This window comes from Macaca fascicularis, chromosome 15, assembly GCF_037993035.2.
Source record: "Macaca fascicularis isolate 582-1 chromosome 15, T2T-MFA8v1.1".
NCBI classification, from domain to species: Eukaryota; Metazoa; Chordata; class Mammalia; order Primates; family Cercopithecidae; genus Macaca; species Macaca fascicularis.
The window spans coordinates 4,931,879-4,958,612 of NC_088389.1; the positions used below are offsets into that span (position 1 = coordinate 4,931,879).

At 63.2% G+C, this 26,734-nt stretch overlaps 1 protein-coding gene and 1 pseudogene across 3 annotated transcripts in view; both read right to left on the reverse strand.

Annotated features, from left to right (window-relative positions):
• Positions 1 to 26,734, reverse strand: part of RXRA (retinoid X receptor alpha) — a 118,881-nt gene that overhangs the window by 11,310 nt on the left and 80,837 nt on the right. For 2 of the 3 annotated variants that reach the window (XM_045374233.2, XM_065529885.1), the window contains exons 3-6: positions 22,454 to 22,604; positions 21,642 to 21,821; positions 13,292 to 13,461; positions 8,649 to 8,778 (exon numbers count right to left, since the gene is read on the reverse strand). In XM_045374233.2, coding sequence (XP_045230168.1) covers positions 8,649 to 8,778; positions 13,292 to 13,461; positions 21,642 to 21,821; positions 22,454 to 22,604 — 631 coding nt within the window. Of the gene's footprint in view, positions 1 to 8,648; positions 8,779 to 13,291; positions 13,462 to 21,641; positions 21,822 to 22,453; positions 22,605 to 23,256; positions 23,460 to 26,734 lie in introns of those variants that run through there. The other variant, XM_045374235.2, reaches the window with a different exon arrangement.
• On the reverse strand, positions 5,051 to 8,644 carry LOC135967571 (uncharacterized; annotated as a pseudogene).

Here is a 26,734-nt window from a genome sequence, read left to right on the forward strand (position 1 = left end):
CCGCACAAAGTCCCTTGAGCTCTGTGGAACCCAAGAGCTCACAAACTCATGTGCCCACGGAAGCTTCCTCCTGTGCGTGCAGGACGCTCCTGCCACAGAGCACGCGGGAGAGCACCCAGCGATGTTCCCAGGGTGGTCCCCAGAACCACTGCTGCCAGCAGGGTCCCAGGAGCAAACTCTCGGGGATCCGTGTGCACTTCGTGGAATGCCACCAAACAGCAGGTTATCCAACGGAAGGCAGGTGCATGAGAGCCACGGCGTCTTTTGGGAGGTTTCCCAGCGGGGGGAAGGTTAGAAAACAGCAGTCCCTCAACATCAGGGGGTTCCCTGGGGGGATAGTTAGGTAACAGTAGCTCCTCAACATAGTGGGGGTTCCCTGGGGGTGGGCAGTTAGGTAACAGCAGTCCCTCAACATCGGGGGTTCCCTGGGGGGCAGGCAGTTAGGAACAGCAGTCCCTCAACATGAGGTTCCAGTGCAGACAAGGCAGAGCAGGCATTGGGGAGGAAGAAAGCCTCAAACAGGGACCCTCGCGTGCACACGCATTACTGTTTTAATGGCTCCCGTTTACAGGGTGACACGGAATCACCTGCAGTCACACAGTCAGGGACCCTCGCGTGCACACGCATTACTGTTTTGACGGCTCCCGTTTACAGGGTGACACGGAATCACCTGCAGTCACACAGTAACCTTCAGCACCTTCTGCACTCCCCAAGCGCTCCAGAGGCTCCAGCCTCTACCCCGACACTGTCATGAATTTCCCACTTAATCCCAACTGTAATCCTGGAAAACCGGCATTAACCTTGTTTTACAGAGGGGGAAACTGAGGCATGAGGCGGTCAGTGATCAGCAAGAAGTTGGTGGGGACCACCGTGCCAGCTCCAGCTCGGCCCACCACACCCTCCCAGCACACACCCACCCCGTCATGGGGACCCCGGGGGCAGGTGTCACCACCCCCATTCTCCCCGTTTCACAACTGAGTAATCTCAGGGCCCCAGAAGGGAAGTCCCACCCCCGAGGCCACCCTGCCCAGGTGTGCTGACAGACCAGGCAGGGATTGCACCCAACTCGCCCCAGGCTGTGCAACCAAAATGAGGGAGGAACGGTGGGGTCTGTGCCCCACCACCGTGGGAGCATGCACACGGCACCACGGGCGGTCTGATGGAAAAGCCGGGGCTGGAAATACTGTCACAGACGTGGGACAGGCACCTCCCACCTGTCACACATCCCCTCTCCCTGCCAGGTGGCAGCAGGCAGCCCGTTGCAATGGGGAGTCAGAACAGTGGGGTTCCCTGGGGCGGCGGTTTGGGAAATACAACCCAAGGCTGCAGTGTGCAGTGGCGTCCTAGGGCTCAGCCGAGTCAGCCACGAAGACAGCTTCCACACTGCCCAGCCAGATTTTCTTTGACCACAGAACCTTTTTTTTTTTTTTTTTTTTTTTTTTTTTTTTTTTTTTTTTGCCCATGAAACATCTGTAGCATCACATTTAGGAGAACTCTGATCTAGATGACCCCCTCAATCTGACGTGTGGGTAATCTGTGGCCCGGGGAGGGGAAAGGTTTGCCCCAAATCACACAGAGACTCGGACAGAAGCCCTGGGCCCACTCCCACTCCTGCCCCTCCTACAGCTCAGCCTGTCAGGTTTTCCTGGGCTGAGAGGTACTGGGTCTGACATCCAGTGAGAGTAAATGCTCTCCCAGGAAAGGGCTCTCCCTCCCTTCCCACACCAGGCCCAGTGTGGACAAACTTCCTGTGGCTAGGGGCAGGGACCCAGGGGCCTGAGGACAAGAGCTGGGCTGGGGCACAGCTGGCCCCAAACCCACCAGCCCTGGCCAGTCCTGGCCTCCGGGGCCCGCCTCTCTCCCTCGCATCCTCCAGGCCTGGGGGTTTACCGGAGCGGTGGCCCCCTCCCCTCCCACTGCCCTGAGAGCCCCTGGGGCCACCCAGCAGGCACCAGGGTGGACTTGCCTCTGAAACTGTGGTGTGCCCAGCAGAGGGGCCTGGTGCACGGCTGGGTGCACGCTGCTGAGCCGAGATGCGGCCCTCAGCACAGGATACAGGTCAGGACGCCAGACACACGGACAGAACATCGCGGAGTCTCTCTATGCACCCTCCGGCACGCCGGCTGCATCTCAGCTCCCCTGTCCCCCGTCCCTCCACCCCGATGTCCTCACTCGGTTATTTCTCCTCTCCTGCCCCGAACACCTTTGTAAGCTGTCCTCCTCCTTCTCGGACATAAGAGAAAACGGGAACCCATTTTACAGTAAAGAGGAACCCATTTTACAGTAACCTTTGGGGCGCGTCTTCACCTTCCTAAGTGCTCCACTGCTGCACAAAAGACAGTTACTGGCCCTGCGATGTGGGGGCCCGGCACGGCCACAGCTTTTAACAGCTCAGGGTGCACTGGCCTTTCAGAAGAAGGACCTCAGTGATGCAGGGGATACCAGGTCTTACTCCAGGCTCCAAGCGCAGGACCAAGAGTCTTGCCTGGAGCTGCCCCCTTGGTCACTACGTCCTCCAACTCAAGAAGCTGGCCCTGCCCAAGGAACTTACTCCTCCAGATCCCTTGTGGCCCTGCCCACACGCCCAGGGCCTCTGCTGGGGTTGCAGGATCCCTGGACAGCACTTCTGGAAGGAAAAGCATGGCGTCAAGGGTCACGTGGGGAAGCCAGGGCCTCGGGCTCCAACCTGGCTCAGCCGCATTCCTGTCTCACCTCTGAGCTGCCACTTCCTCAGCACAGGGGACAGTGAGAACTACTGACAGCACAGGGGACAGTGAGAACTTCCTCAGCACAGGGGACAGTGAGAACAGCTACTCCTGGTGGTCTGGAGAGTTAAATGAGTCCACACTCATGAGGTAGGGCAGGGCCCCCCAGAGTCACAGCTGCTGTCCCCATGGGGCTTGTGATGGGGATCCCGTTCCAGGGCGGCAGTGACAAGAGCCCAGCCTGGCTTCCCCTGTGTCCTGCGGCCGGAGATGTGGGCAGGATTAACAAGACCAGGGGCGTCAAATGGTATGTAGCAGGGGGACCTTGGGCCTGCTACATAAGCCTGGCTCCTCCCTCCTCACAGCCCAGCAAGGCCTGCCCCTTCCCCCCAACCCCCCGCCTCCACGGCAGGAGGTGCCCGTGCAGCCCAGGCCCTCCGAAGACCCCACTGGAGCAGCTAATGCAGACTCAGAACCCAGCAGCCTGGGATGAGGGGGCAGGCGGGAAGGAGGTTGGATGGAGGAACTTGAAAGCTGTGAGCGACCCGGCCCTGTCTCAGTTTACTCATCTGACAAACACAAGCGTCAGGGTGTGACTCGGAGCTTCCATAGAACAAGCCAAAACTATTCATTTTAATGCTTTATTTCTGAAGGCTTCCTAGACAGGTAGGGCAGAAGCCCACCCCAAGGAAGGGGCCCTACCCGGCAGGAGCAGACACGCGTGACGTTAGCCTTCCACAGCCCGGCTGGAATCCTCCACCAGTTTCTGGGACCCTGCAGGGCTGTGGCCACTGCACCCCAGCTCAGTGCCACCGAGAGCCACAGGTGGACACGCCCCGGAGTGAGCAGAGACCCTGGGCCTTGAACCTGCATGGCCAATGGCTCTCACAACGGTGGGAATCCCAGGTCTGGGCACCCATTCCCATCGCTGCTGCCGCCCAGTAGAAGTGACCTCCCCCACCAGCGCTGGGAACACAGTGGGAGGGCCCAGCACAGGGACATAATGGGGGAGCACTCAGTGCCCCCCTGCACCTGCCAGGGCTGGGCGGGGCCTCGCTTCCACCACTGCCTCCTGCCAGAAGAAAACTCAGCAGGACCGCACCCCCGTCCCGTCAGGCTACAGCCACGGACCCTGACCTGAGCCCCCTGGAGGGGGACAGAGTCCTCCAGCCAACACCAGCCAGAGGCTACAGCCACAGCCCCAGCCCCAAGCCCCCTAAAGGACAACAGAGCCCTTCAGCCAATACCAGCCAGGCAGAGTGTATCCTTGGGGTCAACCCGGGTCCTCTCCAGCCACCTGGCCAGTGCAGGCTTCCAACTCCAGTGCTCCACATCTGAGCTGGACATGTGCCTCAGTGGACCTTACAGGGGCTTGGGGAGACCACCTGATGGGTGAGCTGCCGGCCCCGGCAGACAGAACACACAAGGACAATGAGGCACCGAGAGTAAGTGACTTGGCCAAGGTCAGCCGCTGGTGGGCAGTGGGGCTGGGACTCACGCCGGAAGTGCAGCTCCAGACCTCACCATGTGGCCCTCGAAGCTGGCAGCATGAGCAGGGCCCGCTGGACACAGGTCAGCAAGGACCTCAGTGGGAACCCAGCACCACACTCCGCCACGATCCCCCCACGCAGACCCTCAGCACCGCGCTCTGCCACAACCACCCCTCGCAGGCCCTCAGCACCGCACTCCGCCACACTCACCCCACGCAGATCCTCAGCACCGCACTCCACCACAATCCCCCCACGCAGGCCCTCAGCACAGCGCTCTGCCACAACCACCCCACGCAGATCCTCAGCACCACACTCCGCCACAATCCCCCCCACGCAGGCCCTCAGCACCGCGCTCCACCACAACCACCCCACACAGATCCTCAGCACCGCACTCCGCCACACTCACCCCACGCAGACTCTCAGCACCGCACTCCGCCACAACCACCCCACGCAGACCCTCAGCACCGCGCTCCGCCACAACCACCCCACGCAGGCCCTCAGCACCGCGCTCCGCCACAACCACCCCACGCAGGCCCTCAGCACCGCGCTCCGCCACAACCACCCCACGCAGGCCCTCAGCACCGCGCTCCGCCACAACCACCCCACGCAGGCCCTCAGCACCGCGCTCCGCCACAACCACCCCACGCAGGCCCTCAGCACCGCGCTCCGCCACAACCACCCCACGCAGGCCCTCAGCACCGCGCTCCGCCACAACCACCCCACGCAGGCCCTCAGCACCGCGCTCCGCCACAACCACCCCACGCAGGCCCTCAGCACCGCGCTCCGCCACAACCACCCCACGCAGATCCTCAGCACCGCACTCCGCCACGCTCACCCCACGCAGATCCTCAGCACCGCGCTCCGCCACAACCACCCCACGCAGATCCTCAGCACCGCACTCCGCCACGCTCACCCCACGCAGATCCTCAGCACCGCACTCCGCCACGCTCACCCCACGCAGATCCTCAGCACCGCACTCCACCACAACCACCCACGCAGGCCCTCAGCACCGCACTCCACCACAACCACCCACGCAGGCCCTCAGCACCGCACTCCACCACAACCACCCACGCAGATCCTCAGCACCGCACTCCACCACAACCACCCCTCGCAGATCCTCAGCACCGCGCTCCGCCACAACCACCCCACGCAGATCCTCAGCACCGCGCTCCGCCACGCTCACCCCTCGCAGATCCTCAGCACCGCACTCCGCCACAACCACCCCACACAGGCCCTCAGCACCGCGCTCCGCCACGATCACGCCTCACAGTCCCTCAGCACCGCACTCCGCCATGCTCACCCCACACAGGCTGATGCTGGAGCCAGAAGCTGTCAGAACATGGGACCGCAGGGCCAGGCACCACACAGATATGGCGACGAACACAGCCATCCAATCTGACTCGGACCTCTGCCTGGGCCCCAGCACACAAGCATCTGGAGATCCCCCAGTAAAAGAGCTGCATGCGGCCGACTGTTCTCTGGACAGGCCTGTTGGGTTGGGGCAGGGTGGGGGTACCATCCTTTCTCAGCAAAACCCTTGGGCATCTCTCCAAAGACCACTGGGGTCAGGCAGGCCTGTAGCTGGCAAAGCCAGGGGCTCTGAACCGAGGGCTCCTGGGGGAGCCCCTGCAAACAAGGGCAGGGTTCCTTTGGCAGGTGAAATACGCACCACACTCTGAAAGAAGTCTGAGCCCACAACAGCAGACGGCCACGTGCCTCAGGCCCAGAGAAGCGAGGACCTACCAGACACGAGGCCAACGGGATTAAGTCAAGGACTTTGAGATGGGAGATGATCCTGGCTCATCCGGCAGGGCCCAATATGACCAGAAGAGTCCTTCTGGGAGGGAGGCGGCGGCACCAGGCCCTCTACACACAGCCTGTGTGGTCGCAGCCCTGACCCAAGCAGCTTCCAGAACATTCCCTGCTTCACAGGGAGCCTGTCTCTGTTTGGCTGTGCCTTCTCCATTTCTCGCTTAGGAGCCGCCTTGTATGGGCCGAGGCTCCCCAGTCAGGCTGAGGCAGCGGAGCCCACAGTGCAGCAGCCTCCAGGCAGCTGGGATACCTGGCCCTAAGGGAGCTTGCCTTCTTGGGCCCAGGGGGGACATGGGACAGTGACCAGCACCATCGCGGGGCAGTGAGGGCAGACCTGGGCACCCAACGTGTTGCTTCACCAGCAGGAGACTCCACTAACAGCCTGGCCTCACAGCTACCCCGGGTGACTCAGTGAGAACCAGCCTCAATCAGCACGTCCCTCACACCCCTCTTCCCAGGTGGGCGACCAGCTTGGGGGGCGCCTGCCCCGTCCAAGCTTCCACTGCCATCCTGATCCCCAAACCCCAAAGCTGAGCTCCCAGCCACCGTCCTGGCCACCGCATGGCATCACGGGGAGTGTGCTGCGCGTGGAGCAGACATTTCTGTGCAATGGCTCCGTGCATCACCATTTCCGCATGGAAACAGGGCTGCGGCCTTGGAGTGGGAGGAGAAGGGCAGAGAGCACGTGGCCCTCCTGGGCAGCCCCTTGAACACACCCAGCCTCCCTCTCCAGAGCCCCCCAATCTCCACCAACAGCCCATTACCTCTCTGAAGGCCCCTGAGAGAGACCCCGCATGGCACACCTCCTTATGAGGGATGGAGGAAAACTGAGGCCCCAGGCCCTTCCCCCAACAGTCCCATATAGTCCATAAGAGGTCCCAGGAGGGGGGAGTGTCCCAGGATGGGGAAGTGTCCTGGGAGGTAGGAGTGTGTCCCAGGAGGGGGGTGTGTACCAGGAGGGGGGAGTGTCCTGGGAGGTAGGAGTGTGTCCCAGGAGGGGGGTGTGTCTCAGGAGGGGGGAGTGTCCCGGGAGGTAGGAGTGTGTCCCAGGAGGGGGGAGTGTCCCAGGATGGGGAAGTGTCCCCGGAGGTAGGAGTGTGTCCCAGGAGGGGGGTGTGTACCAGGAGGGGGGAGTGTCCCAGGATGGGGAACTGTCCTGGGAGGTAGGAGTGTGTCCCAGGAGGGGGGTGTGTCCCAGGAGGGGGGAGTGTCCCAGGATGGGGAAGTGTCCCCGGAGGTAGGAGTGTGTCCCAGGAGGGGGGTGTGTCTCAGGAGGGGGGTGTGTCTCAGGAGGGGGGAGTGTCCCGGAAGGGGGGAGTGTGTCCTGGGAGGGAGGAGTGTCCCAGGAGGGAGGAGTGTGTCCCGGGAGGGAGGAGTGTGTCCCGGGAGGTAGGAGTGTGTCCCAGGAGGGGGGTGTGTCCCAGGAGGGGGGAGTGTCCCGGGAGGTAGGAGTGTGTCCCAGGAGGGGGGAGTGTCCCAGGATGGGGAAGTGTCTCCGGAGGTAGTGTGTCCCAGGAGGTAGGAGTGTGTCCCAGGAGGGGGGTGTGTCTCAGGAGGGGGGAGTGTCCCGGAAGGGGGGAGTGTGTCCTGGGAGGGAGGAGTGTCCCGGGAGGGAGGAGTGTGTCCCGGGAGGGAGGAGTCTGTCCCGGGAGGGGGGAGTGTCCTGGGAGGGAGGAGTGTCCCGGGAGGGAGGAGTGTCCAGGGAGGGAGGAGTGTGTCCTGGGAGGGAGGAGTGTCCTAGGAGGTGGGAGAGTATACTTGGAGAGGGGAGTGTCCCAGGATGGGGAGTGTCCCGGGAGGGGGGAGTGTGTCCCGGGAGGGGGGAGTGTGTCCCGGGAGGGGGGAGTGTGTCCCGGGAGGGGGGAGTGTCCAGGGAGAGGGGAGTGTGTCCCGGGAGGGGGGAGTGTGTCCCGGGAGGGGGGAGTGTGTTCTGGGAGGGGGGAGTGTGTCCTGGGAGGGAGGAGTGTGTTCCGGGAGGGAGGAGTGTCCCGGGAGGGGGGAGTGTGTTCCGGGAGGGAGGAGTGTCCCGGGAGGGAGGAGTGTGTCCTGGGAGGGAGGAGTGTGTTCCGGGAGGGAGGAGTGTCCCGGGAGGGGGGAGTGTGTCCCGGGAGGGGGGAGTGTGTTCTGGGAGGGGTGTGTCCTGGGAGGGGGGAGTGTGTCCTGGGAGGGAGGAGTGTGTCCAGGGAGGGAGGAGTGTCCTGGGAGGGAGGAGTGTCCTGGGAGGGAGGAGTGTCCCGGGAGGGGGGAGTGTGTCCCGGGAGGGGGGAGTGTGTTCCGGGAGGGAGGAGTGTGTTCCGGGAGGGAGGAGTGTCCCGGGAGGGGGGAGTGTGTTCCGGGAGGGAGGAGTGTCCCGGGAGGGAGGAGTGTGTCCTGGGAGGGAGGAGTGTGTCCCGGGAGGGAGGAGTGTGTCCCGGGACGGGGGAGTGTGTCCCGGGACGGGGGAGTGTGTCCCGGGAGGGAGGAGTGTCCTGGGAGGGAGGAGTGTGTCCCGGGAGGGAGGAGTGTGTCCCGGGACGGGGGAGTGTGTCCCGGGACGGGGGAGTGTGTCCCGGGATGGGGGAGTGTCCCGGGAGCGAGGAGTGTCCTGGTAAGTGTCCCATCTGCATGGCGTCCCCATCCCCGCCCAGGCCCGGCCACTCACCTGCCCGCAACAGGATGACCTGGTCGTCCAGGGGCAGCTCTGAGAAGTGTGGGATCCGCTTGGCCCACTCCACCAGCGTGAAGAGCTGCTTGTCAGCTGCTTGGCAAATGTTGGTGACGGGGTCGTTCGGCTATAGTGGAGGAATAAGAGCAGGACATTCAGTCCCAGAAGCCAGTGTACTGACAGAACACAGCCAGACCAGCCCTGCCCCACACACTGGGCCCATGTGGGGCGCTGAATACGGCCCCCAAAGATGCCCAGTTCCCAATCCCCAGAACCTGGGACTACGCGACCTTGCATGGCACATGGGGCTTGGCAGAGGTGATTAAGTGTGGCCTGAAATTGGGAGGTGGGCCTGCACCACCGGGGGGACCCAGGGTCATTGCACGGGGCCTGTGAGAGGGAGGCAGGAGGGTCAGAGGAAGAGATGCGATCACAGACGCTGGGGCCCAAGGGGAGAGAGATGCTGCTGGCTTTGGAGGTGGAGGAAGAGGCCATGAGCCAAGGAATGTGGCAGCCCCAGGAGCAGAGGCAGAGGCAGACTCCCCAGCAGAGCCCGCAGGAGCCAGCCGGCAGGCACCTTGACGTCAGCCCACCAAGACTGATTTTGGCTCTCTGGCCACAGAACAGTCAGATAATAAAATGTGTGTTGTTTCCAGCCACTAGGTTACGGCAGGACACGAGTCTGTCCCACAGCTCCGGGAGGCAGGCGCAGGGAGCTGGGGAAATCGGATACAGGGCAGTGTTGGAGCAGGGTGGGACCGACCGCCTTCATCTCTGACGGTCACGGTGGCCCACCCTGGGGACAGGGCTGGCCTCTCACGTTCCAGCAGGCATGGATGTGGGAGCTCGGGAGGGCAGGCGACTCGGCTGAGATACCAGGCCCCAGGCACAGAGAGAGGGCGGCACTCATAGCTCCTCTGGAAAGCCCTAGCCGGAAAAGGGCCACTCAGTCTCACAGATGAGGGGACCCAGGCGGCCTTGAAGTAGGGCAGGAGGGGAGGGCCCTCCCCAGCTCCTGGCAGGTGGGGCTTGGGTCATAGACCTTCTGTGTCCTGAGTAAGGGGAACTCAGACGACGGCCCCCTCCGTGATGCCGCTGCAGGAGTAACGACCGTCAACAGGATTCGGGGATCCCTCACTCCAGGGCATCCGCCAAGGAGAGAAATGCCTCCCTTTGAAGAGCTTCCACAAACAGAATCCACCTGCTCGTCAGAGACGTGCAGACTAAACGCAGCGCCCGGTGGGAAAGGCCTCTGAGGGCGGAGAAGGCCCCCGAGGAAAGGCACAGAGACTCACCAGGCAACACAGGGCCCCGAGCAGGCCCAGGTGACAGGCTGGTGCCATGGGTAAGGAAGGAGAGCCTCAAGCCCTCCTGGGCTGGCTCGGACCTCTGCAGGAGTGGGCACAGGGGTCACCATCTGTCATGTGCCTGCAGTTGGCCCCTCAGGAGAGGCCAGGGCAGCCCTTGGGGGCCCGAGCCAGAAGGGGTGCACAGAAGGGTGGGATCCCTTGGCTGACAGGGGTTGGCCACAGTCTACACAGGTCTGTGACTCACTCATTCCTCTGCAAACCTTCCATGAGCAGCATCAGCAGCCCCCAGCACTCACACGGCTCCTGGCTCTGTGCTCAGCGCCCCCCAGGCCGGCCACAGCCAGGCCAGCTTCTCAGCCTCAGCCTCTCCTTCTGCCACGCTGGGGACTGAAAGGGGCCTGTTCTTCCTGCCTGCGCATCTGCCACAGGGCATCCCTGAGAAAGGATCGAGCAGGCCTGGCAGGGGCGGGGGGATGTGGGGAAAACCAGCCCCAAGCACTGTGTCTGCAGCAGGTGGCTCTGCTTGGGATCCTTGTACCCAGGAACTTCCCAGCCGCTGGCCGGCCACTCTCGGAAGCCAACACAGGGCCCAGAGCAGGCCCAGGTGACAGGCTGGTGCCATGGGTAAGGAAGGAGAGCCTCAAGCCCTCCTGGGCTGGCTGGCTCGGACCTCTGCAGGAGTGGGCACAGGGGTCACCATCTGCCATGTGCCTGCAATGGGCACAGCCGGGACAGGGAGCAGAATATGGCAGGCTGGAGAGCCAGAAGGCTGGAGCGGAGAAGGAGGCACAATCCCAGCAGGTGTGAGGCTCTGACTCCAGTACCAGCAGGGCTAGGCCTGGAGGGGGTCCCCTAGGTAGGGAGGAACAGTGCAGGAACCCGGCTCCACCTCCCTGTGTGGCCTTGGGAAAGGATTAACCTCCCATTCTCGCCTGGAGATCCAACGTGCCTCTTGTAACAGAAGGCGTGTGATGGATGGGCTCTACTCCTGCCTAGAAGTGTCCACAGGACCTGCCCAGGCCCTGCCCTGCGCTGGGGAAAAACCAGGCACCAGGACCTCGACGCTGGGCAGCCTGCCCCCTCTCTGGACCTCAGTTTGCCCATCTGAGGGAAGGGGCCCAGTGAGCGGTTCTGGAAGTTGGACCCAGGCCAGGCCACAGAGGAGCGTCCAGTGTGAGCTCAGGCACAGCAGGGAGTGAGCGGGCACAGACAGACCCCGTCCCCGTGGAAGATGTGTCCTTTATCCTCAGCGAGTCCTGCCTGCCTTTGTGGTTCTCTAAACTCTCTCAACTTTGATGCAGTGAGGGAGAGAGCAGATGGCAGATTTCCCCCCCTCCCCACACACACAAATAGTGTCCTTCACGAAATAAAAACGTGGCAGCCCTTTGTACATCTGCCAAACTTGTTTTTGGATTTTCTGCTGGATCATGAAACCCTCACAGCCACCCTCCCTCTCCTGCCCTCCACAGGGCTGGTGAGGCGGGCATGGGGCAGGGCAGGTGTGCAGACCAGCCAGGGCTGGGGGTGGGTCTGCACCTGTCACTCATGGGGACGGTTTCTCCGGAAAGAAGGTGCCTGTTGTCGAGGTCCCATGCACCTTCTCCCCAGCCGGGCAGCCCTAGTCCCCGGGCAGCCCCAGTCCCCGGCCAGAGTAGAGGTCTGAGCAGAGCCGGGGACATGAGGGCAATAGGTTGTCCTATCCAGAAAGGGCAGGGAAGCAGGGTGGTCCTAACCCAGCCACGGGGCCTCAGACAAGAGCAGACCCCCACCCTCAGACAGAGGCAGTGGGGGTGCGGGCCCTGTGTGAGTGCCAAGGAGCAGGGTGGGGTCACTGTCCTTGACCGAAGCTGGCGGCGAGGAACAGCAGAGCCGTCAGCAGCAGCCTCGTCGGGGCAGAAATTAACCCACCACACACCTTATCCTGTGATCACACCTCACCCTGTGATGGCCAGTGCCAGGGGCCACGGAGAAAAGAGCAGGTGCTCTCAGCCCACATCACAGGGGCAGTCCCCATCCCGGTGGGGGCACAAATGAAGGCCAGAGGTAACCTCAACTGAGACCAAAGCCTGAGGAAGAGCCAGAGGGCCCAGCTCCAGGCCACGGGAGCCGCAAGCATGAAGGGGCAGGGAAGTGGTGGGCAGGGGGACAGCAACCTGCAGGGCACAGCCAGCATGGAGGACAGGCTGGTGTGCCTGGACCCACAGAGGGACAAAGGTCAAGGCGACCTCATGGTCGGCCTGTACAAGGTCTTCGGTGGCCACAGGGCTCTGGTCCCAGCCCCAAACCCACAGGGAGACACGGGTGAAGACTGGACACCACGGTGACCGCGGCGAAGATGCAGGGGCCCTGAGGGCCAGCTGGACCCAGGTCCCCGCAGCAGGAAGCTTAGTGCACAGTTCTGAACCTTCACTCAGGCGGCCGGGAGCTCACCTGCCCAACCCCGGGCACAGCCGGAGCTGCCCCCTCAGTGGGGCCTGGGACAAGGGGGGGTCTCCCAGCCAGACAAGCTCACCAGGAAGCAACGGGTCCCGAGCAGTGCAGGTTCCTGGGCCTTAGGGTAGGAGGGACTCAGAACGCACCTGTGCCACCCTCCCCGGCAAGGCCACAGCCAGAAGCAACGATGCCATAGGGAGGGAGCCAGTAACAGGGAGGGTCCAAGGAGAGGAGGACAAGGCCAGGGGGTCTTGAATCCAACACCTCCAGGACCAGCTGGAACCGGGCCAGGAGAAGAGCCTGTGAGCAGGGCTGTGGCCCACCCAATTCTCCTCCCCTTGAGGCTGTCGGGGTGGGGGGGACAGGAGGGTCAGCATGGGGGTGACCAGCTGGCGGGCTGCGGAGCTGCTTCCTGCGCCTATGGCAGCCACCGAGACTGCTGGGCACCTGCCCAGGGCCACACGGCTGCGGGTAGAGCCAGCCCTGGAACCAACCTGCAGAGCCTCTTGCCGGGGGCTTGGCCTCCTCCCACAGCTTTTCCAAGGGGCACCAGGGAGCAGGGACAGCCTCCGCACCCAGAGAGGCCAAACTCCAAAGGACACAGCGGCTGAGGCCCCAGCAGAGACGGCCAAGAAGGAGGATGTGGCTGCAGGGCCCCTGGCCCCTGGCCTCCGCCCCGAGGGCCACCCGTGCATGGGCCAGGAGAGGAGAGTGCCGCCCAGCTGGGGCGAGGGCCCACAGGGCCACCTCGGGTAAGAGGCTGAGCTGAGGCGGCCACAGGGCCCAGGGCAGCCCCCAGGACTTCTCTGGCTCATCAGCTGCTCAGGCGGGAGGGTGAGTGAGTGAGGGAAACTGAGGTAGGTGGGGCTGCCCACCCCTGCAGAGGTGGTGACTCACCGAGCTGGGGTTCAGCCCCATGTTCGCCTCCACGTAGGTCTCAGTCTTGGGCTCCACGGCCAGCTCAGCCTCCAGGATCCTCTCCACCGGCATGTCCTCGTTGGCGCTGCTGGTCGACTCCACCTCATTCTCGTTCCGGTCCTTGCCACGCTGCCGCTCCTCCTGCACGGCTACAACCCGGGAGGTGCAGGTCAGCCCCACACTCAGCCGGGCCAGTGGCTCCCAGGGAAGGCTGTCCTGGCCGGGTGGTGCCAGCTCCCAGCCAACGCACCCACAACACCGGCATCCCCACCGGCGCTGGGCGATGGAGACCCCGTCTCTGCCCCAGGCCTGGCCGTGTGGCTGTGTGCTCTGAGAACAGAGGCCAACTCGCATTCATTCCAATTAAAGTTCACACCAGGAGCCTGCCTGGGGCCTGGCAGGAGACAGTGCAGCAGGGACCTCAACATGGGGTGAGAAAGGCCCACATGGTCTATGGACTCAGGGAGAACCAGGAAGCCTTCCTGGAAGAGGTGTTGGTGTGACTGGAGGAGGAGGTTGCAGAGGAATCATGGCTCAGGCTGGAGACACGGTCCCTGCCAAGGCCCAGAAGCAGAGCAAAGCACACACATGACGTGCCACAGGGGCACTCATGCTGGCTGAGGGACTGGACAAGGGGAATATCCAGGAGGTGACAGGCTCAGAGACACCTGGGCAAGCAGGAAACCGTGCACCTGCAGACCCCACGCCCCTCCCAATGACACTAGGCCCTGCCAGAAATGGAGGGCAGGCGACCAGCCCCACCCTGGCCACACAGAGGCGGCCCACCCAGCTCCACCGACCATGCCCCAAGCAGGGCACCAAGATGCCTTTCAATCCGCTCCAGGAAGCAGCCACTCCAGTGGAACCAGAGGCCGAGCATTAAGGTAAAACAGAGTGATGCTTGCAGGTAGCAGGAGCTGCATCAGGCATGGGCTCCAGCCAGCTGACTCTGATCAGCCCCGGGGGTGGGCGCTCAGCGAAGGGGCCTGAGGCATGAGCCCTGGCTGCCCAGGTACATGCAGCTCCTCCCGCCCCCAGCTTCCCTCCACCTGGATTTGCCTGCCTCGACTGTCCACTTTGAACATGAGGGAGCCACCTCAGCCCCTCTGTCAGCCTGTCTGGGGATCTCCCACCAGAAGTGCCGGGAGGCAGACTGGGACCCAGATGCAAATTGGACAGAAGCATCCACTTGGCTTATGGGCCATTCCCCCGAGACACGTCCCCTTCCCTGAAAGTCCTGAGCTGGGGCTCTGGTCCCCAACCCCACCACCTCCTTCTTCCGTTCCATCCACCACCCAACAGCCCCACAGGGTGGGCACTCACATTACCCCATTGTACCGATGAGAAAACTATGGCTGAGACAGAGAAAATGACTGTCCAAGTGAGTAAACAGCAGAGCCAGGAAAGCAACAGGGACCGTCGGGTCCTGCAGCCACCTCTGTCCAGCACAGTTCCACGCCCGTACTCCAGTCAAGGCCTCTCCACTCTCACCCTGGGAATGCCCCTCCCGCCGTATCTCCTCCGAGCTCAGACATGGACCTGGGGCCAACTCCTCCCTCCCTTGTGTCCTCCTGCCAGTGTGCTGGGCTGGGTAGTCCCTGACCCAGGCCCCTTCTCCTCCTGGTCTACGACGGTGCCCTCCTAAGGGCCCAAGGGTATGGCCTGGTGGAGGGGTTCCTGGAGCTGCCACCTCTCTGGGCCTGTGGCGGGGCTCATCCCAGCCCCTCCAGGATGTCTCGATGGTGGGCAGAACACAAACCTGGAAGCCTGGGGTCCTCGCAGGCACCAGCCACCCATGGAGTGACCATGTCTCGTCCCACCCTCCCACCTTCTGGCTTCCAGATGGGTTTGGAAAACGGTGGGAGAACGTATCTGTGCCTCTGGCACCCTCTCTGCCCCACCCGCCACGGTGCCAGCCGCCACTTTCTCCCGAAGCCACAGTTTCTGCTGAGCAGCCATCTCGGGGTTCTGCAAGCCCCTCCCTTCACACCCCCAGGCCCGGGGTCCCCAGCCACGCCTGGTTCCCTTCACGCCAGCCACAGCTCTGCAACAGCCGCACGTGGATGCCTCTCAGCCACGCTGTGCCAACAGTTTCCAGCATGGCCCACTGGCTTGAGCGAGGGACTTCCGCCCACACAGGGAGACTCCGGCCAGGAGGCCCATCCCCGGCCTCAGGATGCACCAACCAGGCCGAGGGGCCAGCCAGGGACCCCGCAGTCGGCAGGCACAGGCCTGGCCCTACTGGAAACCTGATGGCGGGTGGGGGCAGGACGGCGAGCAGGGCTGGTGGGCAAATGGCAACGGTCCGGCAGGGGCTGCAGAAGGCTCCAGTCAGCCCCCACATGGGACTTCCGTGAGCCCTCCAGAGGGCAGTGCTCATCCGGGGCAGGGTCACTACTGACACGACCCTCTGTACGGGGTCCTAAGCCTATAGAGCCGGCCCCACCCACGCTGAGCAGCCCCCAGGGCAGGAAGCACCCGCACACGCAGATCGCAGCCAGCATCTGAGCAGAGGGGGACTGGAACCTCCACCGGCCCAGGTCCCTGAGACCCTAAGGATGGGCAGCAAGGGCAGAATTCTAAAGTCTCAGTGCCAAGACACAGATGGCACTGCTGTCTTCCCAGTGGAAAAGCTGAGGCTCTGAGAACCAAAGGGGCAGGGCTGAGTGCTCAAGACAGTGAGCAGCCTAAAGCTGTAGGCCCTGGGATCCGACAACCCCAGCCCCACACAGCCTGCTAGCTTGCCACAGCCCGAGCAGCCGTGTGGCCCCGGCCAAGTCCCCCGACCTCTCTGTGCCTCGGCTCCCTCGTCCGCAAGACGAGAATGACAACGCTCACCCCCAGGATGGCTCCAAGAGGAAGCGCCAGCACACAGGGGGCCTGGAGGTGCCCACAGCTGTCACCGCAGCCTCCCACCCCATGCGCCAGCCCGGCCCAGTGCCAGGGATTTTCTCCTGCTCAGAGGTAGCCCCAGGGAATGGGGAGCCCCAGACAAGGGTGGCCCTGAGCGAGGGGCCTCGCTGCCAGTTCCTCCCCAGGCGCCTGGGGCTGGGTTCCTTGGCACCTGCCTCCTCCGCCAGGGCAGCCGAGAATTAATTAGCGAGTGTTTTGTGAAGCACTTTGAAGCTGTGAAGGGCCCGGCAGCTCTGCCCAGCATCATTATAAATATGATCACTTTATTTATAGGCTGGGGGGCAGAAGGGGCCGGGATTTATGCTTTGCCAGCACAATCACCTTCTAGACGAAGTCATGCTTGACTCATGTTCCGCTGGCGCCGGAGGCCGGGCGGGAGGCGTCTGTAAACACAGAGCCTCTTTACCCTCCAGCCCCGAGCGCAGCGGCTGGAGGAGGCGGAGTGGAGGCACGCAGGAGGCTGCTCGGAGCCAGAGGAGGCTCACACACCGCAGCCCAGTCCCCCCAGGAAGACCTGAGACTCCCGCCCAGGCGGCCCCTCCCCAGCATCCGTGGGGTCCCGAGCCTCTGGAGACAAGCTGGCCTAGGACTTGGGGTGCAGCAGCCCCTCAGAAGCAAGGGACATCTCTGACTTGCCACAGCCCCCCAGGGTCGAGAAGGAGGGAGGGGGTCTGGGGAAGGGCAGACGGCTCTGAGACAGGCATGTTGGGGCCCAAGGGCATCCACAGCCCCACTGGCTCCTCTGCCTTGGGTAGTGGCAATGGCTCAGTCCTTTCTCTGTCCCTTGTGCAGCCCAGGGCTGGGCCCAAGATAGGCAGGACTGAAGTCCACCAAACCATTCTGGCCTCCTCTTAAGGATGAGGTGACAGAGACCCAGAGAGCGGTGCCAGAGGCCACACGGCAAGCTAGAGTCTCTAAAGGGAGTGGCTTACTTTCCCTCCAGGGCTTCAACCTAGAGCAAGGCATCGGAACATGAGAACCGTGCACACACACGTGCACACAAACCATGCAGACACACAAACACACACACAGACATACCACACCACACCCACACCACATACACATACACACCACAGCCACACTCATATACCACACAGACACACCACACCCACACCCACACATGACCACTGTTCTCCAACGCTGCCACCAGCCACGCACAGCACTCTCATCACAAGCTCTCAGGGGTCTTCCCGATGCCTCCAGCCCACCACAGATGAGGAACCTGAGGACTGGGCAAGGCAAGGTCGCTTGCCCAGTGTCATAGGCCAGAAGGCAAGAGGGCCACACCTGAGCCCAGCCGGGGCTCCCTTCCCACAGCAAAGACCTGTGGGGCCAGCCACATCCCTGCAGTGCACGCACATGCACACACATGTCACACGCCAGACACTGCTGTTTCCATACCCAGTCCTTCAGAGCCGGAGGGTGGGCACAAGAAGCAAAGGCAGGCAGGGAGGAAATGGGGAGCAGCCTTCCTGGGGGAGGAGGAGGAAGCAGAATGGGGGACAGGCATTGCCCCCTCTAGGCCAGTGTCTCCCCCCACCACCCCTGGTGGAAGCTAGGTCTCTTCTATCGGACTGGGAACCCCCAAGCGTGAGGCCTGTCTTCCCCATCACAGCACGTGTGCCTCCGGGCCCCCCAAGCCCTGCCACCCCCGGCTTCAGCAAACAGGCCCAGGCTCAGCTTGGCAGAGGGACAACACCCACCATGCATGTCCCCCCACCTCTGCCCACCCCTGGTCCCGGGAATGCTGCAGAACGAGTCCCTCCTGGTGGCTGCCTGCGCGTGCAGGCCCTATTGCCCAACCGGAGATGCTATCAGCCTGTGGCATCCTACAGCATAGGGGTGGCAACCCATCTGCCCCAGAGCCAGAGTGGGCCCTTGCCGGGGGCAGAGTCACCGCATGGGGGCACCTGGGCCATCCTGCCTTCAGCCAGCCTTGGGACCAACCTCGCAGCACTGCACTGGGATGCGACACCTCAGCACCACCCTCAGTTTCTAGGAGCCTGACCACAAACCAGGCCGAGGGACCACGTGGCATCAAGGCCAGTGAGCGTAGCTGCCTGCCAGGGGCCTGATACTCAGGAGCGCTCAGCCCCCGCAGCCGACAGCTCCCATCCTGCATGCTCTAGGCCACAGACACCTAGCGCTGGCCAACTTGGCCCCATAGCTTTCTCCAGGGCTGCTGCAATGCCCCACCCATGCAGCCAACAGCCCTGCCCTCCGCTGCCAGGGAGCCCTCCTTGCAGGGGTTTGCCCCAGGAGGAGAGAGGGAGGCTCCGCATTTCAGGACCCACCTGGAGCCAGATGCAGGCAGGGCAGGAGGGTGCTTCCCAAGTCCTCCCAGCCACTGGTGCTGTGTGGGGTCCCTGCAGGGCGAGCGCCTAGGCTGCACCTGGGGCCCCGTCCCTGCCAAAGAGTAAGGCGCTCCACAGGTCTGGCTGTGCAGCCCACATAGCCAGAGACTCCCCCTGTGCACGAGGCACTGGCAGCAGGGCACGTTTGGCACGGGGGCCTCACCGCCTCCTCGCCGCCCACGCAGACGCGCCCTCCACGCCGAGGCTGAGTTCTGCAGCTGTGTTTGGGGCAAGAGCGCTCGGCAGCAAGTTCCTGCCTCAGAATCCTGCTGGAGGCAAAAGGGAGGGGGTCCACTGACAGCAGCATTTTCTCTCACGGCCCTAAGTCCGGTCTCCAGGGCTGTGCACTGCCAAGAGGAAGGACAGAGAGCAGGAAGGACCGGCAAGAAACAGGCGCCACGCCTGGTGCTGGCCCTTAGACTTCCCCATGGCTCACCTCTCTGTACCCCATTTCTCTGTCTCGCAGGTAAGAGGTGAGTGAGACCATGCGTGGGGATCAGGAAGGGGGTGTCCAGGGTGGCCCCCCAGATGGGGGGGCTCCTAACAGGACCCAGTCACCAATGGGCACCAGGGGAGGGGTCTGACCAGGTGACTCCAGGTCCCCCCCAGCCCCAACACTGCACGGTTCCACTGAGATGGGATGGGGTGTCATCCCCAGGCTTTGGGGGGCCCAGGCAGCTGGACTCTGATGATCCCAGGCACATGGATGACCGGGCTGCAGGGCCTTAGGAAGGAGTCAGTGCAGCCTGGAGGGCCCGGGACAGGGCTCAGAAAGGCCAGCCCTGACTTCTGAGGGCCCGGTGTGATGGCAGCCTCAGACTTCATGGACACTGCTCCCTGCAGCAGGCCTGTGGTGCCGATACCTTGTCATTCCTCAGGCGTCAACAGCCCTCCTGCCTGCCTGAATCTCACCGGGTGCCCGAGGCAGGGTCAGGTGCCTCCTCTGGGCTCCCACAGTGCCTGAGCTTCCCCTAAGTCTGCACCGGCTGCACCCTGGGCCCCCCCTGGTTATCTGGTGATTACTTTCTTTCTTTTTTTTTTTTTTTTTGAGACGGAGTCTTACTCTGTCGCCGGGGCTGGAGTGCAGTGGCCGGATCTCAGCTCACTGCAAGCTCCGCCTCCCGGGTTCACGCCATTCTCCTGCCTCAGCCTCCCGAGTAGCTGGGACTACAGGCACCCGCCACCTCGCCCGGCTAGTTTTTTGTATTTTTTGTAGAGACGGGGTTTCACCGGGTTAGCCAGGATGGTCTCGATCTCCTGACCTCATGATCCGCCCGTCTCGGCCTCCCAAAGTGCTGGGATTACAGGCTTGAGCCACCGCGCCCGGCCTGGTGATCACTTTCAAAGGACAGCAAGCTCACTGCTGTAGGCCCAGGCCCGGCACCAGCCACGCACAGTGCTCTCATCCACCACCAAGCTCGCAGACGTATTCCTGAAGACCCCAGCATCCGAGAGTGGTCTCCGCTAAACCAAGCTGTCTGTGCTATGGCATCCTCGTGGAAACTGCCAGGCTCAGGCTGCACACAAGGCCTTCCCCACCCGGCTCCGGCCATGCCTCAGGCCTCCACCCCAGAACAGGCCAGTCTCCACGCCTGAGCACAGAGGCCCTGGCCACCGCCTACCCTACCCCTGCCTGCCCCTGTTCCAGTTTCCATCTTCCAGGGACAAAGCTGCACCTGCCACCACAGCAAGCCTTCCTGCCCACACCAGGCACCCAGAAGAACTGGACTGGGCCCACACCTCTCCAGGCTGGGCACACGCTCCTCTGCCCTCTGGTGAAAGCAACAAGGTATGGATGGGAACCAGAGCCCAGTATGTGACCCTGAGCAAGGCTTGAACCCTCTGGCCTAGGTTTCCCAGCCTGCACAGCAAAGGGTGGGCCTGAGCACACGCCAGCACTCTGTGAAACATGCATCCCCATCAGAAAGGCCTGACTGGCAACACTGGGCATGGCCACACCAGCCATGGAAGGCAGCTCTGCTATGCGGGCACAAGGACCCCATGCCAGCCCGTACGTCACACTCAGCCTCACGGCCCAAGGAGGATACCCTGCGGGAGTGCGGGGCCCGGCAGAGGAGCTGATTTCTCAACAGGACCGTGAAGGCTGAGACGGCACACACAAGAGATGATGAAATGAAACTGCAGCACAAGGGCCGCCACTCAGGACATCCCTGACGGTGAGACAGTGGCTTGGATCCTGCTTGGGGACCCCACCACGGGCTGGCGGGGAGGAAGTAAGACACACCAGCCACACAGGTGTGGGGCCTTGGGAGCAGCACGGCAGAGGACAGAGGAAGGGTGTCCTGCAGAGCTGGGGGCATGGGGACAGACCAGCAGATCTTCACCCCAGACAGCACCTCCCACCCCAACAAAGCCCAGGGCACGGGACCCGATGGGAAGAATCGAGGCACACCCGCAAACACGTGAGAAAACCATGACCCAGGGACCCACTCGGAGGCCAGGAATCGCCAAACCTGAGAAGGAAAGGGGATGTGACAGATGGAGACACTGAGGTCCACAGCCAGCCAGGGCTGGGAAGTCACAGCGCCTGTTGGGTCCGGGACTCTGACCCAGGTCTGACTTGACAATTGTGGTGACATCGGGGGAGGGACCTTCCCTGCAAACCGCCCCCAACACAGATTTGTTAATAACACCGGCACAAAAATGCAAGGAAAGGAGGAACTGCTCCAAGAGCCTGGGGGCCATCCGGCGGCCCTGCAGGGGTGCAGCAGAGTTGGCCTCGGGAGGAAGCCGGCCCGGAACCACCCCTGGCATCCAACAGCTCAGAAGACGCCCCCGCTCCACCTCTCCAACCTAAGCAGCACCACCTGAAGGTCTCCTTGACCATCCCCTCGCCAGACAGCCAACGCCAGCCAGAAAATGCCGCCCGGGGCCCATGTGCGCCCACGCTTCGGGCCCCGCCGCCACTCCTGCCTCGGCCTTGCCGTGCTTCTGTCCAGGCCACTCACTCCCTGTTGTCCATCTTGGGTGTCCATGCGTAGGCCCGGGCCCCACTGTTTGTCCAACACCTGCCCGTGCCCCCACCCGACGCCGTGGCCTACCTTCCCGCTTCATGCCCATGGCCAGGCACTTCTGGTAGCGGCAGTACTGGCACCGGTTCCGCTGCCGCTTGTCAATCAGGCAGTCCTTGTTGTCGCGGCAGGTGTAGGTCAGGTCCTTGCGCACCGTCCGCTTGAAGAAGCCCTTACACCCCTCGCAGCTGTACACCCCGTAGTGCTTGCCTGCGGGACAGGGCAGGGCAGGGCTGGGGAGCAGTCACCGCGCCGGCAGGCAGCCCACCCCGCATCCAACGCCGCCACTGTCAGCTGGTGGGCCAGGCCTCAGGAAGGGACCCGCTGGTCTCCAGACCCCCGCCTGGGCTCAGACTGGGCCCCGGCCTTGCCCTCTCTGCTCCTCCGAGGACAACTGGGGAGTGGGGCAGGGATAAATCCCAGCTCATCAGGGACCAGAGCTCCTGGCAAGTCACCTGCTCTGTGTCTGCACCGTGCAGCCCGTTCTTCCCTCTCAGGCTGTGGGGGGCAGTGGCACAACACAGGCCCCTTGCCCAGACCCAGCCAAGGGAGGAGGCACGGTGCTGGCTGCTCCCACACTGACCCTGCCATCAGCAGCCACCTCCTCTCCGGAAGCCTCAGGCGGCCCTGTGCCCCACCCCACCCAACACATGCTGTCCCACAGACGTGAGAACCCTGGAATGGCCTCGTGGAGCCCTGGGAGTGGGCCATGGCCCAGGTGCCTGCCTCCCTGCACCCTGGCCTTGGGTCCTGCTTGGCCCACAGGAGGGTGACTTGGGGAGGCCTCCAGACCCTGCAGTGGCCTGACAACCCTGTCCCACCGGCCCCCACAGCAGCAGTACCTGAGGAGCGGTCCCCGCAGATGGCGCAGATGTGCTTGGTGAAGGAAGCCATGTTTCCTGAGGGGTGGGCGGGGACCTTGAGGACGCCATTGAGGCCCAGGGGGGGCTTGATGTCCTCGCTGCTGCTGACCGGGTTCATGGGTGAGCTGAGCTGGGGGGGCAACCACAGCGGTCAGTGGGGTGCACACCAGGTTCGTCCGTACGTCCCCCAGAGCCCTGCAGCAAGGATGGCGCAGCCGTACCCCCCACTTCACACACAGACACGGAGGCTACAGAGGGTCGTGCCCCCCACCCGCCACGCTGCTCCGGAGCAGGGGGTCACTGTGCGTGCTGAGCGAGGCCAGCAGAGGCTGCAGCAACCTCGGGACTCGCCCACAGCAGACCCCAGGCCTCTGTGGCAAAGGACCCCTCAGCAACCCCCCAACACATGGGCGGTCCCTGCTTGCACCCCCCGTCCACTGCCCACCTAAATGAGAGCTGCCTCTCATTACTGAGCCCCTGGCAGTGCCCAGCCCTGCTGGGTGCCCCCGGACACTCCATGAGGCAGGCACTCTGGGGGGTCCCAACCCACAGATGAGGACGCCGAGGCCCAGTCCCCAGGACGGAGGAGGGCTGGGGACCCTCCAAGAACCACACATGTACCCCACCACACCGCAGGGCAGGGGTCCTGGTCACGTGACACAGGAGAGGGGAGTGGACACCCCCGGGCATCGAGTGGCACGACACCACTGGCCTCTCCGCACACCCCTCCGCCCCACCCGCCAGCCCGCACGCTGCCGCCCGGGCAAGCGTGGGAAACTCACCCGGTCACCCTGGTAACAGCTGCAGCGTGCAGTGACACAGCAGTTTTGGTTCCGCTGCCTCCACCCAGCTCTGCAGTCAGTGCAGAGGACCCACAGGCGCTTCCCGCTGCATCCTGCCAGCCAGCCCGGCTGCGCACAGCACTGAGCGCTCGGCCAGGCAGCCCCCAGCCTTCACTTCTGCAAACCCCTGCCACCGCTTGTGCGCAGGAAGCTCCCCTCCTTCCTTCCTCAGGCCTCCAAAATCCCATCCCCCCTTCTCACGGGACAGGAAGAGTTTGAGGCTCAATGCAAGCAAAGCAAAAACCACCCCAAAGCCTCCTTTCACACGGGCCTTGGTGCCTGGAATGAGTCTTCCAGCCCCAGTTTGTTCCGGCTTCTAAGTTCTTCCTCGGTCTGCCCAGGTGGGCTGTGAGGTTTTGCGAGGATGCTTGGTCCCCGCGGGCCTCAGGTGAGCTGCAAGAGGCCAGAAGGTCCCCCGTGACAACTCAGCACAGTGGGGGTGCCACAGTGGGGGCTCCAGTCACCGGAGAACCGGGTGGCCACCGTGTGACTCGCCAAAAGCCCAGCGTTCACGTCCACAGGCACCAGGTGCGCTTCTCAGAGAAGGGAGGGAACTGAAGGGGCAAGAGAAGGCTCCAGATGTTTGCTGAGGGGTATGGTGCCTGGGCTTTGCACCCACACTTGCCACTCCCTGCATGGAAAACCCTGGGGGCCCCAGATGCAGAGGCTGTGGCTCAGGGATGTCAGGGGCTGGCCAAGGTCACACAGGGTCCCCCACTCTGCAGAAGGCGAAAGTGAAGCCCCTGGAAGGACAGAGCTCGCCCAAACTAAGTGCCCAGCTGGCCCTGCCCTGTGCTGGGCTCCGGGAGGCACCAGCGGACAAGGCCCTGCCCGGCCCTCCAGGGCTCGCTGGTCTAGTCGCTGTCTCGCTTGGAGGCACTGGAGGCCCCAGAGGTGGATCCCTGGCTCCGGATTCTGCCTGCCTCCTCCGTTCTCATGGCACACTGGGAAAATTATTTAATTACTGTAAGCCTGAGTTTCCTCATCTGCAAAACTGGAACAATGTTAGTGCCTACTTCTTTTCTTTTTTTTTTTTTTTCCAAAACAGGGTCTTACTCTGTCGCCCACGCTGGAGTACAGTGGTACGATCATAGCCACTGCAGCCTCGAATTGCTGGGCCCAATCGATCCTCCTGCTTCAGCCTCCTGAGTAGCTGGGATTACAAGTGCACGCCACTGCACTCAGCATTTTTTTTTTTTTTTTTTTTTTTTATAGTGGCGGGGTCTCAACTATGTTGCCCAGGCTTGTCTCCAACTCCTAGGCTCAAGCAATCCTCCCACCTCAGCCTCTCGAAGTGCTGGGATTACAGGCGTGAGCCACCGCACCCGGCCAGTGCCTCTCAGAGCCAATGTGCAGGTAACTGAGTCCCTCCCTGCGGCAGGGCTCAGAGCAGAGCTGGCAGACAACTCGCTGTCTTACAGGGAGGCCGGCGGCTACAGTGAGGACTCCAGCCTCCTGGAGGAGACAGGCCAGGGACTGGGAGGAAGAAAGGGGTGTCCCAGGCAGAAGGACCCCCAAGCCAGTGTTCAGAGGTGGGGAAGCAAAGGGCTTGTTGGAAAAAAGGAAAGAAGTAGGTAGAGCCAGGGCGGGATCAGGTCAGAGCAGGGGCAGCAAAGGCATCCACAAGCAGGAAGCATTGGGCACCCTCGCTGTGTGCGCTAGCACTGGGGAGGCACCGAGGCATGTGAGCAGGGGGTCCTTGGGCCAGAGGCTGAGGGAGTACAGGCCATGACTGCAGGTCCAGGTTGCTCAGAAGCACAAAGCAAAGAAACTCACACACTTCCTCTTCTAGGCTGCCCCAAAACACCTAGGGTGCGTAGGGATCCACGTGCTGCCTCCCAGCCCCCCATCTTCAGTCCCTTGCGCCTAGCACCTGCCCTGGGTAAACTGAGGGAGCGCCAGAGCAGCCCTGGCCAGGAAAGGGACTCCAGGCAGGACAGAATGGCAGATGGTCACCCTCCCTCTCAGCGTCACGGCCAAGCCAGGTCCCGTGCTGAACTCAGGGTGCATCCCTGGCTCCCCTAGACCTCAGGGAGATCAGAGGCTCTGGCTAGCCCAGTGAGCCCAGCGCCCAGTGAGCCCCCTCATGTCTGAGAAGAGCGGAGCCCGGGCTGAGGTGCCCATCCTGGCTGCAGGCCCTGAGGCCACCCACCTTGCCTCTCTGGGCTCACCTGGAAGATGGTCCAGGCTGCAGAAGCAAGGCTGTGCCAGGACAGGGAGGCCAGGCACGCATTCTTCCACCCTCCCAGCCCTAGGCTGCTGGGCCTCAGGTTGGCTTACAGCCCCCGGAGCGCAGCAGAGGGCCACCCCCGGGGTCTGCTTTGGTCTGTCCCTCCCCCAGTGGTCTCCACAGCCCCCCAGCTATCCAGGGTCTCCTCCCACACTCCCTGCTCCAGCTCCCCAGAGAGCCAGGCCATCATTGTTGCTTTGTTGGAGCCTCAGGACTCCATGCATGGCCAGGGTGGGGGCCATCCCATTTCCCCTTTCAGATCCTTGGCACTTATTTCAGTTCCCGCCGCCTCAATGCCCCACCCAGGTCTCCTGCCCGTCTCTTGGCTCTCTCCTCACACCCACCACACCCTTCCTTCCTGAGCTCCTGCAGGGTCTCTCCACCAGCCCGGACTTGGGGAAGGCCCACTCTGCGCCAGGAGCAGGCCCATGGGCCTTGCTGGGCCTCATCTGTCCAACAAGGCAGGAGCAAACCAGCTCCTCCACACACTCCCCTCTGACCTCAGTCCCTGGTGGGTGGGCGCCGGTGCTGCCCTGCTTCCTACCCCATGAAGCCCGCTCAGCGTCCACCCTCCCCCTGTGCACCATCACAGCCCCACAGGCCCCCGGCAGGCGCTGCTGCCAGGAGGCTTTGCTGGAGCTCAGAGGCCTTGACACCAAGTCCAGCTCCAAGCTGGGCACTCAGAAGTGCTCTGTGTGGAAGCTGGCGCCGACTCACTCCGCCAATACCTGCGACGTGCCCACGTGCGCCGGCTGCAGCCAGGCAGGCTCTGGGACACTGTGGGGAATGTCCCCCAGGCCTGCTCTGGTAGAGCCTGCAGACCAGGGAAGAGACTTGGGACAGCTCAGGGGCCAGGCAGCTGCGGTCTGGCCTGGCTCTACCCAAGCGCCCCCAGACTCCTATTTCCCCGCCAGGAGGGGTCAAGTGGCCTGGACCCGGCCACGTGGAAGGCCCTTCCTGCCATGGATTTGAGCAGGCAGGAGGCAGTGCTTGGCACGATGCCTGGCCCTCCCCAACAGCAGCAGAAGTCAGAGAATCTCTCTGACTCCAGCGACTCTGACTTTGCGGTTGTGGTTTTGGGGCTAGGAGTGGGGGCACATCCCTCCTGAAACCTTCCTCACACTCCCATGAATGTGAGGAACCCCAGGGTTCCAAGACAAACTGCTGAGCCCTCGAAGCTGGACTCAA